This window comes from Lucilia sericata, unplaced genomic scaffold, assembly GCF_015586225.1.
Source record: "Lucilia sericata isolate MDLA Ls3-8-SP2 unplaced genomic scaffold, ASM1558622v1 Contig000412F_arrow, whole genome shotgun sequence".
NCBI lineage: Eukaryota > Metazoa > Arthropoda > Insecta > Diptera > Calliphoridae > Lucilia > Lucilia sericata.
The window spans coordinates 198,896-212,910 of NW_023994430.1; the positions used below are offsets into that span (position 1 = coordinate 198,896).

At 30.5% G+C, this 14,015-nt stretch overlaps 1 protein-coding gene across 21 annotated transcripts in view; it reads right to left on the bottom strand.

Moving 5' to 3' along the window:
- Positions 1-14,015, bottom strand: part of LOC119604630 (ensconsin) — a 42,543-nt gene that overhangs the window by 17,086 nt on the left and 11,442 nt on the right. For 7 of the 21 annotated variants that reach the window (XM_037957385.1, XM_037957380.1, XM_037957388.1 and 4 more), the window contains exons 3-5: positions 6,547-6,803; positions 6,288-6,424; positions 4,276-4,397 (exon numbers count right to left, since the gene is read on the bottom strand). In XM_037957385.1, coding sequence (XP_037813313.1) covers positions 4,276-4,397; positions 6,288-6,424; positions 6,547-6,803 — 516 coding nt within the window. Of the gene's footprint in view, positions 1-3,147; positions 3,412-4,275; positions 4,398-6,287; positions 6,425-6,546; positions 6,807-14,015 lie in introns of all 21 variants that reach the window. The other 14 variants (XM_037957377.1, XM_037957375.1, XM_037957369.1 and 11 more) reach the window with 3 other exon arrangements.

Genomic DNA, 14,015 nt, shown 5'->3' on the forward strand with positions numbered 1-14,015 from the left:
AAAACTAATACGTTTTTAATTTAAAAAGCACCGCTTTGCTGAAAAGTTTGTCTCATACTAAAGCTTTAATATGGAAGTTTAACAAAAAATGTTTTTTTTTTTTTAACACAATAACCTGATTTAATTTCTCTTTGTTTTCTTTCTCTCTATTCATAGTTATTTTTATAATTATATTCTAAAATATACCGGTAGCAAATATGTATATAAAAATTTTTTAATAAAAACAAAAACAACATACAATTAGTTGCTTTATGATTATGAATCCATTGACATTTGCAAATTTGGGATTTTTTATATTTTTTGGAAGTTTTTTTTAAATTGTTATATATTTGTTTAAAAGAGTTGAAACGTGAACGTGATTTAGTGTCTGTTTAGAATCTGAACGGTATGAGAGCATTTAATATAAACTCAATATAACTGCAGTCGAAAATGTATCTAATTAGAAAGCAATTTTCTCTATAAAAAGCTACTCCGAATCGTAGTAGTCTTCTATTTTGAAAATTACTTTGAATTGAAGTCTTTTCTAAACGAAAAGTTTTTCTATACGAAGAGCAACCTCGAATCGAAATCATATGCGAAAAGCAACCTTGATTCGAAGTTCTTTTCTAAACGAAACGGAACCTCGATTATTTTCTATATAACTTTGAATCGAAGTTATTTTCTACATAAAAAGTAACTCCGATTGGAAGTTCTTTTCTATATAAAAAGTAACATCGATTCGAAGTTTTTTTTCTATAGTCTAGTCTATAGTCTAGTCTATAGTCTAGTCTATAGTCTAGTCTATAGTCTAGTCTATAGTCTAGTCTATAGTCTAGTCTATAGTCTAGTCTATAGTCTAGTCTATAGTCTAGTCTATAGTCTAGTCTATAGTCTAGTCTATAGTCTAGTCTATAGTCTAGTCTATAGTCTAGTCTATAGTCTAGTCTATAGTCTAGTCTATAGTCTAGTCTATAGTCTAGTCTATAGTCTAGTCTATACTCTATTCTATGGTCTAGTCTTTAGTCTAGTCTATAGTCTAGTCTATAGTCTAGTCTATAGTCTAGTCTATAGTCTAGTCTATAGTCTAGTCTATAGTCTAGTCTATAGTCTAGTCTATAGTCTAGTCTATAGTCTAGTCTATAGTCTAGTCTCTAGTAGTCAAGTCTATAGTCTAGTCTATAGTCTAGTCTATAGTCTAGTCTATAGTCTAGTCTATAGTCTAGTCTCTAGTAGTCAAGTCTATAGTCTAGTCTGTAGCCTAGTCTATAGTATAGTCTAGTTTTTAATCTAGTCTATAGTCTAGTATACATTCTAGTCTATAGTCTAGTCTATATTCTAGTCTATAGTCTAGTCTATAGTCTAGTCTATAGTCTAGTCTATAGTCTAGTCTATAGTCTAGTCTATAGTCTAGTCTATAGTCTAGTCTATATTCTAGTCTATAGTCTAGTCTATAGTCTAGTCTATAGTCTAGTCTATATTCTAGTCTATAGTCTAGTCTATAGTCTAGTCTATAGTCTAGTCTATAGTCTAGTCTATATTCTAGTCTATAGTCTAGTCTATAGTCTAGTCTATAGTCTAGTCTATAGTCTAGTCTATAGTCTAGTCTATAGTCTAGTCTCTAGTAGTCAAGTCTATAGTCTAGTCTGTAGCCTAGTCTATAGTATAGTCTAGTTTATAGTCTAGTCTATAGTCTAGTATACATTCTAGTCTATAGTCTAGTCTATATTCTAGTCTATAGTCTAGTCTATAGTCTAGTCTATAGTCTAGTCTATAGACTAGTCTATATTCTAGTCTATAGTCTAGTCTATAGTCTAGTCTATAGTCTAGTCTAGTCTAGTCTATAGTCTAGTCTATAGTCTAGTCTATAGTCTAGTCTATAGTCTAGTCTATAGTCTAGTCTATAGTATAGTCTATAGTATAGTCTATAGTATAGTCTATAGTATAGTCTATAGTATAGTCTATAGTCGAGACTATAGTCTAGTCTATAGTCTAGACTATAGTCTAGTCTATAGTCTAGTCTATAGTCTTGTCTATAGTCTAGTCTATAGTCTAGTCTATAGTCTAGTCTATAGTCTAGTCTATAGTCTAGTCTATAGTCTAGTCTATAGTCTAGTCTATAGTCTAATGTATAGTCTAGTCTATATTCTAGTCTATAGTCTAGTCTATATTCTAGTCTAGTCTATAGTCTAGTCTATAGTCTAGTCTATAGTCTAGTCAATAGTCTAGTCTATAGTCTAGTCTATAGTCTAGTCTATAGTCTAGTCTATAGTCTAGTCTATAGTCTAGTCTATAGTCTAGTCTATAGTCTAGTCTATAGTCTAATCTATATTCTAATCTATATTCTAATCTATAGTCTGATCTATAGTCTAGTCTATGGTATAGCCTAGTCTAGTAGATCGGTCTAGTCTATAAACTTCGATTCGAAGTTCTTTTCTATATAGAAAGTAACTTCGATCAAAGTTGCATTTCCTATAGAAACGAAGGTCTTTTCTATAGGAAAAGTTATTTTGATTCGAAGTTTCTTTCTATAGAAAAAGTAGCTTTGATTCGAAGTTCTTTTTCATATGAGAAGTTACTTCGATTCGAAGTTCTTTATGAATATAAATTTTGTTTCAAATGTATTTCTAAAAGAAATTAGACTTCGATTCGAACTCATTTTCTATAGGAAACTTGTCTTAGATTTGTGTGTCTTCCATTTTTCGAACTTCTCGAACATTTCACTAAAACTATTGTAAATAAAATCTCTATTTTAGCTTTTGATAACTTTTACTAAAAACAAGAAAATGAGAAAAAAACATTTAAATCGTTATGAGTAGAAAAAATATGTTATTGTTACGATTGTTAAATAAATTATATAGCAAATAAATGCTTTCAAATTGGAGTTAAACAAAAAAAAAAAATCCTATGATTTGACATGCAAATTTGTTAAAAAAAACATGTTAAAATTATATCGAAAGAAAAAAAAAAAACAAGGTCAAATGCAAATTAAAAGAGAAAAATTGTGTAAACAAAAATTATTAAAGAAACAGCATTCAAAGTTAGTCAAAATTATAAAAAAAGGAAAAAAAAAAACAAATCAACATTTAAGAAAATTAAAATAACAAACTGAAAATAAAACTTGAGATGCAATAAAAACATAAATAAAAAGTGTTATTACTGCATCCTCACCCTTAGTATTATAGAAATTATGATTTGAATATTGTTTATGATGATAATTATGATGATTATTATTATAATTATTATTCTCTGTGTTGTTGAATGTGTTCTTGGTGTTGTTGATTTTTGTAGAAGCTGTTGCTGTAGGAGGTGGTGGTGGTCCATCTATATTTATTTCACTACCAACAATAGACAATGAAAATCTTTTGGGGGGCTCATCATTTGAGTAGCCCCAATTGAAAACTTCATACATTGAAGATGATTTGCGACGATGATCTGTTGAAGTTGTAGTTGATTGATTGATTTGAAGAGTATAAAAGTAGCAGTAGTAGTAGTAGTAGTAAAAGTAGAGACAGTGGTATTTTTTTTGGTGGTGGTGGTGGAAAAGTGGATAAACACAAAGTAAAAAGGTGACATTTTTGTTTAAAATACATAAATTCAAATTCAAGTTAAAAGTGAAGAAAAAGATTTTAAAGTTAAAAAAATAAAAGGGGCGCAAACAAGAAAGATTAAATAGAAACTAGTATTAAAGGAAATCAATAGAAAATAGAACTAAAAATAACTTGCAACTTAAATTAAAAAAAAAAAAAAAGATTTCTAACTTAAAACTATAAATGGGAAACGTGCTTTGCTGCTCTTTTTTTTTTTTTTGGGAGGAATATGTTTTGTCTTCTCTTATTTTATTTTGGGGAATTAAAAATAAAATAAACTTTCAAATTTTAAAACTGCTACAACAAACAAACACTATGTTAACTATAATTTTTTTTATTGCATTGTTTTGTTTTGGGATGGTAAAAAAAATTTATTGTAAATTAAGACATTAATTAACTAGAGTAATTAACACACATAAGTAATTTAATATTTTGTGTACTTCATTACTAAAAAAAATGTTTTTTTTTTTTTAATGACTGACACAGCAAATAAATATTTTAATAAAGAAAAAGGGGGCATAACATTTGCCAACATATTTTTTTGTTTGTAAACTAATATAAAAAAAATAATATAATATTATTATTAACACTTAATCATAAAAGAAATAAAACAAGTTTTAAAACTGTAACTTTTTTCTTTTTTTGGTTTATAGAAGTTAAAACATATAAACACAATAAGAAAAACATGCTTTTTTCTTTATGAACTTACCATCATGTCTCTCTGTGCCACTGGCTGATGTTGCACGCTTTTTAGAACCACTGTCGTTAAGTTCACGTTCTGAACTTCGACGTGAAAGTGAAGCACCGGCAACATTTGATATTGAAGTGGAACTAAAAGAATAACAAATAAAAAGAAAATGAAAATGTTGTAATTGAAAAACGTGTTGCTTTGAAGTTATAAAGATAAATGTAATTAAAGTTTTATTGTTGTGACGTTTTTTTTTATAAATAAATGTAAGAGGAAGTTTCCAAATTTATATAAAAACGACATCGAATAGAAGTTTGTTTTCATATAGAAAATGATTCGAAGTCGTTTTCTATCTGAAAACAAACTTTGATTCGAAGTTGTTTTCGATTCGAAATTGTTTTCTATATGAACACTAACTTCGATTCGAAGTAATTTCCTAAAAGAAAACTAACCTCGATTCGAATTCGTTTTATATCGTTTTATACGAAAAGTAAATTCGATTCTATCTGAAAACAAACTTCGATTCGAAGTTGTTTTCTATATGAAAACTAACTTCGATTCGGAGTCGTTTTATATACGAAAATCAACTTCGATTCGAAATCAATTTCTATATGAAAAGTAATATGGATTTGAAGTCGTTTTCTTAATAAAAACTAACTTCGATTCGAAGTCGTTTTTTATACGAAAAGCATCTTTGATTCGAAGTTGTTTTCATACGAAAATCATCTTCGATTCGAAGTCGTTTTCTAGACGAAAAGCATATTCGATTCGATGTCGTTTTCTATACGAAGGGATAGAAGTTTGTTTTCATATAGAAAATGATTCGAAGTTGTTTTCTATCTGAAAACAAACCTTGATTCGAAGTTGTTTTCCATATGAAAACTCAGTTCGATTCAAAATTGTTTTCTATATGAAAACTAACTTCGAATCGAAGTAATTTCCTAAAAGAAAACTAACCTCGATTCGAAGTCGTTTTATATCGTTTTATACGAAAAGTTAATTCGATACTATATGAAAGTAAACTTCGATTCGAAGTTGTTTTCTATATGAAAACTAACTTCGATTCGGGATCGTTTTATATACGAAAATCAACTTCGATTCGAAATCAATTTCTATATGAAAAGTAATATGGATTTGAAGTCGTTTTCATTATAAAAACTAACTTCGATTCAAAGTCGTTTTTTATACGAAAAGCATCTTTGATTCGAAGTTGTTTTCTATACGAAAATCATCTTCGATTCGAAGTCGTTTTATATACGAAAAGTAAATTCGATTCGAAGTCGTTTTATATACGAAAAGTAAATTCGATTCGAAGTCGTTTTCTATCTGAAAACAAACTTCGATTCGGAGTCGTTTTATATACGAAAATCAACTTCGATTCGAAATCATTTTCTATATGAAAAGTAATATGGATTTGAAGTCGTTTTCTTTATAAAAACTAATTTCGATTCGAAGTCGTTTTCTATACCAAAAATCATTTTCGATTCGCAGTCGTTTTCTAGACGAAAAGCATATTCGATTCGAAGTCATTTTCTATACGAAAGGCATCTTTGATTCGAAGTCGTTTTCTATACGAAAAGCATCTTCGATTCGAATTCATTTTGTATATTAAAACTATCTTCGATTCGAAGTCGTTTTCTATCTAAAATCAAACTTTGAAACTTATAGGAAATGACTTCGATTCGAAGTTGTTTTCTATATGAAAACTAACTTCGATTCGAAGACGTTTCCTAATGTAAACTAACTTCGATTCGAAGTTGTTTTCTATTCCTTGTTGTTTTCTATATGAAAACTTCCATTCAAAATTGTCTTCTATATGAAAATTAACTTCGAATCGAAGTCGGTTTCTTTATGAAAACTAACATCGATTCGAAGTCATTTTCTATATACTAACATCGTTTCGAAGTCCTTTTCTATATAAAAACAAACTTCAATTCAAAGTCTTTCTCTATATAAAAATGTACATCGATTCCATGCCATTATTTTTATATAGAAAACAAAATTTCAAAATTTAATTATAATAAAACACTTACCGTCTTTGACCCCAAAATGTACTTGGTGATACCATGCCAAAATCGGAGGGCTCCAATAAGCGTGGTGTTGAGGAACCGAAAGCATAACCAATGGAATTTCTTTCACGTTTCTTAACTTCTATCCTTGATTCTCTTTCCTAATAAAAAACAAAATTTGCAAAAAATAAAAAAACATTAATTAAGAAAACATCATTAATAACAAATTAGTGAAATATTTAATTAGTTTTTTTAATATATATAAACTAACAACAACACTTACTTGATTCTTCCTCAATATATATTCACGTCTTTCTTTTTCAGCTTCCATTATGGCCTTTTTACGTTCTTCAACCTGTGTACGTTTATCCGTATCTCTTTGTCTGATCTCATCGATTCGACGTCGACGTTCCTCTTCTTTTTGTTCGCGATATCTTTGTGCAGCTTCAGCTTGAGCCTTTAGCTCCTCGATTTTTCTTTGTCTTTCTTCATTTTGACGGTCCCTAGCAACTTTCAATTTATCGTCACGCTCTTTGGCTGCTGCTTTTTTTTATGTTTGATTATTATTATTTTTTTATTTTATTAAAACATTGAAATTATTGTGGGTTTTTGGTTGTTGGTGGTGGTTCGTTTGTTGGTGGTGTTGATGGCGATTGTTGGTCATCAATAAAACAACAACAAAAAATGGTATTTGTTAAAATACAGCAAATACAATAAAAATAATAATAACGATAGTGTGTAGTTATAGTTTGTTTTTTTTTCAGTTTTAGTGGTACCAACAATCAAATACACGAAGAAATCGAAAACCACCGCATGTTAAGCCAGCAAAAACACAGCCAACCAAAACGTATATATTTGTTTGTTAGCCATCATTATCATCATGCATATTAGGTGGGCAAAAAGGAAAATAAAAAAGAGTAGTAAGAGTTACCGAAAATAACACAAAAACACCAAACAACAAAGCAAAACGTAACAAATTTCACGTTAAAGTATGAAAATTAACATTTTTGCCCCAAACGACAATCAATATCCAAAAACACAGCATGTGTGTACATGATGGCAGAGAGAGGTGATAGATACAATATGAAAATAAATTGAAAAAGTTAAATTATATAGAGAAATATTAAAATTTATTTTATATTATATATTTTTTTTTGTTATTATTAAAACTATAGTATTATTCTTTATTGTATTTGAGTCATTATTACATTTTACTTAAGCACAAACAAACTTGAATGCAGGTTATAACCTCTGGCATATAAAAAACAAGTAAGAAAGTATAGTCGGGCGTGGCCGACCATATGATACCCTACACCAGTTATGAATATTAAATGTGATTTATTTTTCATAATAAAGCATTTATCTTCAATATTCCCTTGTTCCGATACATTTAAGTAATTTATGGATGAAAAACTAATTTTCTGAAAGAGGCTTTATATGGGGGCTAGGGGCAAATATGGACCAAGCCCGATAACATTTTGTGAATATATTTATATTGACATAATATTTTATTGTGCTGAATTTCATCGCGATATTTGTGTTTATAAGCTAATTTGGGACATTCAAGTAATTTTCTGAAGGGGACTTTGTATGGGAGCTAGGGTCAAATGGGGCCCGATCTTTATGAAATTTGTCAGGGTCATCAAGACTTCTATAAAACTTAGTTGTGCCGTATTTTATCGATATATCTGTATATTTAACATAATTATGAGCTCAGAAGCCCTTTTCGGGGGGTTCTGTTCTGTGGGGGCTAGGTGAAATAATGGACCGATTTTAACCATTTTCAATAGGCTTCGTCCTTGGGTCAAATAAAACGTGCGTGCCAAATTTCATCCAATTATCTTGAAAATTGCGACCTGTAGCTTGCGCACAAGGTTTACATGGACAGCCAGCCAGCCAGACGGACGGACGGACATAGCTTAATCGACTCAGAAAACGATTCTAAGCCGATTGGTATACTTTAAGGTGGGTCTAGGACGAATATTTTTGTATGTTACAAACATCAGCACAAATCCAATATACCCTCCCCACTAAAGTGGTGTAGGGTATAAAAAACATGTGTATTTCATAAATGGTCTGTCATTTTTATTAACATTTTTCTACATGTGCATAAATGTAGTTACATTTAGTATTTGCTATAAAAAAAGGCTTTCTTTTATTAAAAAGCTTTTAATTGGATTTGTCATTGTACGGGAAATAAATATTGCAAAAATCAATGTTTATTGTAAACATGTGGGTAATTAGTAATTTAATTAAATGTAGTTTAAATATGGATTTATTCAAATACATGGATTTGTTCGGAATTTTATTCATATCTACATTATCAACTAAAAGATTTTGATGATTTTCAATAGCAAACTTTTGGAAAGTATGTTTTATAAAATTATTGCAAATTAGGAAGATACGGACAGAAAGACGAACATCTTTAACTTAAAAGTTAGCTCTCATTTAAGAAGAGATTAATTGATTAATTCATCATTAATTGCCATAGTATTCTATCGGTTGTCTAATGCCACTCTTAAAGTATTTCTTTTAAGTCTAATGAACGTATATAGTATCTTCCAAACAAATATCCTGACGATCTGAAAAACGACAGACTGATTTAGGGTGGGTGGGAATCGTCTTTTTCGAGGCAGTTACATCTCTTTGGATTCTCAAGAATCTCTCCTTCTGTCTACCAATTGCTTCCGTACGTATACACATGAATCCAAGACAACTAAATTGGTGGAGACATCTTGAAGAATTTGGAACTAAAATCTTATTTAGACTCTATAACGATTATAGTATCCTGGAAGCTGAAATATCAGTGATCAAGAGGTAGTCAAGTTACATATCTTCGGATACTCAAGAATCTCTCCTTCTGTCTACGAATTGCTTCCGTGTGTATTCAAACGGATCCAAGACATCTTCATTGAAGAATTTGGCAATAAAATCTCATTTAGACTCAATGATAATTCTAGTATCCTCCAAGCTAAAATAGCAGCGGTCAAGAGGTCGTCAAATTGAGGTGCTATAGGTATATCCAACAGGGATATCAGAATTTATACTGATAGTCAAGCTGCTATTAAGGTCCATCATTGGTGTTTTTTCTATACAACACAACTTGCGCAATGAATACCGGATTGTTTCGGAACGAGATGGCGTAACATTCAAACATTAACCTTATATGGGTCAAGAGACATGAGACTATATATGGCAATAATATTGCTGATATCTTGGCAAGAGCTAAGACCATGTTGAGTGAGCTGCAAGTGGGCCAGTTCTGTGGGGTTTCATTTCCTGTCATAAAAAGGCACGTTATTGAAATCTGTCAATCTAATGCTCAAATACTTGAATATACTTGTTCGATGTCTAGAACGATGTGGCTCAAAATGGATTCACGTAGAACCGTGGTCTTCAAAGACCTCAGTTTGGTAATATGGTATCGATTATAAGTGGCCACTGCAAATTTGGCTACCACGCTAGGTCCATTGGTTTACCGCATAATGACTTCTGTAGGAGTTGTCAAAGTAAGGACGAAGAGGAGACGGTGGTCCATCTTCTCTGTCATTGTCCAGCTTTGGAAACGGCTGTACAAATTCTAAACTAGACGTAGGCTTTCACATTACGTCTCTATACTTTAGGGCTTTCTTCACTCCTTCCTTTCTCTCTCTTCATGTTCGATGCGCAGCTACCTGTCAAACCTAACCTAGGGTCTGTTATGAAAATTTATGAATGCTCTTGGAGCTTTATTTCTTATTTAAGATTATGCCACTAGGGACATTATAAAACAGTTTGTCGTTGTTCGTTGAAAACTATTATCTAAAGATCCCAAATCTGCAAAAATTCTATGACATGCTGTCGAGAAGTTTGCTATTGAATGAGGTTGGGAAGAACTAGCTAGATAAGCTTCGAACCTTTTTATAGATGTCAGGCAAAGGATCGTGAAACCACCCATCTATCGCTGTTATAGGTCGATATTCGAAAGAATACTTGACATCATCAATCAGTCCTAGAATAGAATGGATTCCAAAATTTAAAAGTCCTTATGGCCAACACTTGATGTAAGGGCTGCCAAAATACTTATAGGACTGAATAAACTTTGTCTAAAGATTCTGATTGAGATAATCAATTAGGGTCTTAGTCAGTAAGTGGGAAAGTAATATACCGGACTATTGTAGTTTTTGCGAAGATTCAGAGCAACTAGAGACGATCCTAGAAAACAGAATTTCTGGTTGACAGCGGGTATTAACCCTAGCAGTGAACTAGGTTTTATCAGCTATTTCTTCGACTGAATTTTATAGGCAGACTCAGGTTCTCTCACATTTCTTTCTTTAGGGAATCGACTAGTTGTCATCGTGATACCCAGAGAAAATGTTCTTCAATTAAAACGCTTAACAGAATATTTTCTCTAAGGAACAGCAGGGATCAAAATCTCAATTTATACTATAACTCAATCTTTACTGTTTACTTTCTGCGTCCATTTTCAAGTATCATAAAGGAGCGACAAGGACCTCACGTGTACCAGTCAGAGGTCAATTATGATGATGCAGAGTAGCCTTATTCGCTAAACTTCAGAGCACCACCTACACGAAAAAACAAAGGTCCTAACAATCAGGGAACATAATTTCATGCTAACTAAGCAGTTCTTCCTGGGATGTCAGGAGAATAGTCATCTTAACATCACACAATTGACGATTCCTCCTCCGAGGACATTCCTGTATACGTAAAGAGCATACGAAATGATATGCTAAAATCTTTGGACTGTAATTCGAATACTGCAGCTTTGAATAACATCCATCGATACAGCAGTTTCAGATTACCGCATGAATGACGTGCATTCAGCGCCTATAGGTGAACTAGATAACAAATCTGACGTGAAAAACAAAACTTGTTCTGTCACAATTGAGATCGGTATGGAGCAACGGGTTCAACAACTACTACCCATATAGAATATGACCTTCCTAATACATTGCTCTAAGCATGTGGTGTGGGTCCTGATAATACCCACCACATATTTAACTGCCCATCCCTCCTTACTTCACTTTGCCCAATGAATTTATGAACTAATCCAATATAATTAGTTCAAATGCTACACTTGGAACTCAACATAGAACTCCCGGATTAAAATTGTATATTTCGACCGAGGTAGAATAATAAAACCCCAAATAAGTCAAAGATTCATTCTTGACAACTATTCAAGACATGTCAAGATTTACATAACTGTATCAAACACTCAATCTGAAGGTATATGTATAAGCTAACCTATTGCAACAACTAACACTTAGACACATTTCCGCGGTATTCGATACCGATCAACGATGCAAATTTCGATCGATATGAACAGAAAAGGTATGATATCTTGTTATTGCCTTTGTCGTTGAAATTTAGATTATGTTTAAAAGTTTGTCATTCTACAATTGTTCTGTAATAATTGATATTAACTAATTTAATTTACATCGTTCTCATTTCAATACGTTCTTCACTCCGGAAAAATACATTTTCCTAAGAAAGCTCATCTTCGAAAATTTTTCAAAAGAAAACTGTCATTCGTTCAGTTTTCTAAAGAAAACGATTCTTCGAAAAGTTTTCTTAAGAAAACTGATTTTTGAAATGTTTTATAAAGATAAATTTTCTAAATAAAACTGTTTTTCTAGAAGTTTTCCAAAAAGTACTGATCATATTTTATAATATTGGTAGTTTTGAAAATGAACTAAAAATTTGATTGACACTTCTGTAAACTTCATTAGTGTTTGATAGAGTTGAGCTCCATTATGTGAAATCATCTACAATTCTAAACCAAAAGTATCACTAATAACGGAGATTCCTATTTTAATCACAATTCTTTTAAATAAATTTTACATTTCCCAAAATCCCAACAATAATAATAAATTTCAAGTTAAATTCTCATTTCTTTTAATTAATAATATTTGTTAATTAAGTTAATTATTAAATAAAGATTAAATAAATCATATTATTGTTAATTTACAGGCAACAAACAAAGCAACCAACCACTCTTGTTAGGAAAACTTTGCTTTGCAAAACCGCACACTACAAAGAGGAATATCAACAATCTAATGGAGAGCAAACACACAAACGCACCACCGACACACACACACACACAATATATAACTAAAGTCAAGGTCAATCACACTAAACAATAAATGAAAAAATACCAACAATGAGAGAATTAAAAATTTAAAGAAGTATTTTTTTTTTTGTTGTAAAGTATATAATGTATAGTATTTGTAAATAAATGTATATATTACCGGGTAACATACTTCATATATTTGCTCATCATTAAAAACCAAAAACAAACATACTCAAGAGACGACGACGACAACATTTCAACAAATAAAAGAGGAGTTAAGTTGAGTATTGTTTGCTTTCACATTCACATAAAGGTTGGAGGAACAAAATAAAAGTAAAAATGAAATAAAAGTAAAATAGCCGCTTAATGATAATAAAATTTATTTTCATTATTTCATTCGATATCTTTATTCTTTAGGTTTTTTTTTTTAGTTTGTCAATTTTCGAACAAAAACACAAACCTTTTACAAACTTATTATTATCTTTTCCTACATTTACTTCCCCCGATAGTGCAATAAAAACATTAATAAAACTAAAAGAGTATAAATAGTTCAAATAAATGAGTGCAAGTGTTTTGTTGCTGTTGGGGTTTAATGGAAAATTATAATGTATTTATACTAAACTAAATGATAAAATATATTGAAAGCCTTTCACTTTAAGTAAATAGTAATATTGAACTAGGTAAATATTTAGATTTTGATATCATTTTGAACTTTGATTATAAAATATTTGATATGATAGATATGTTTGGTATCGTTATACATGTCAATCAATAATTTCTCATTAATTTATGCATTCAAAATTCTTGTCAGTGTTGCCTTAGTAAGCAAAACTTCGCAATTCGATTTGAATTTGTTCGCTTAAATTCGTTTAGATGGCTAGATTTTATTGAATTATAAATCTTTAGTACTCTTTTAAGTTCTTCAAAATCGGCTATTTGAAATGATCTTCGAAAAGTTTTCTAGAGAAAACTGTTTTCGATAAGTATTCTAAAGGAAACTGATCTTCCAAAAGTTATCTAAAGGAAACAGATCTTCGAAGAGTTATCTAAAGAAAATTGATCTTCGAAAACTTTTTTAAAGAAATCTGATCTTCGAAAAGTCTTTCAAAGAGATCTGATCTTCGAAGAGTTTACTAAAGAAAACTGATCTTCGAAAAGTGTTCTAAAGAAAACATATCTTCGAAAAGTGTTCTAAAGAAAACTGATCTTCGAAGATTGTTCTAAAGAAAACTTATCTTCGAAAAGTGTTCTGAAGGCAACTGATCTTCGAAAAGTTTTCTAAAGAAAACTGATCTTCAAAAAATTTTCTAAAAAAACTGATCTTCGAAAAGTCTTCCAAATAAATCTGAACTTCGAAAAATTTCTAAAGAAAAACTGATCTTCGAAAAATGGTTTGATCTTCTAAAAGTTTTGTAAAGAAAATTGATCTTCGAAATGTTTCTGAAGAAAACAAATCTTCAAAAAAATGTTCTAAAGAAAACTGATGTTTGAAAAGTTTTCAAAAGAAAACTGATCTTCGAAAAGCTTTCTAAATAAAACTGATTTTCGAAAAATTTTCTAAAGAAAACTGATCTTTGAAAAGTTTTCTAAAGAAAACTGAACTTCGAAAAGTTTTCTAAATAAAACTGATCTTCCAAAAGTTTTCTAAAGAAAGCTGATCTTTGAAAAGTTTTCTAAAGAAA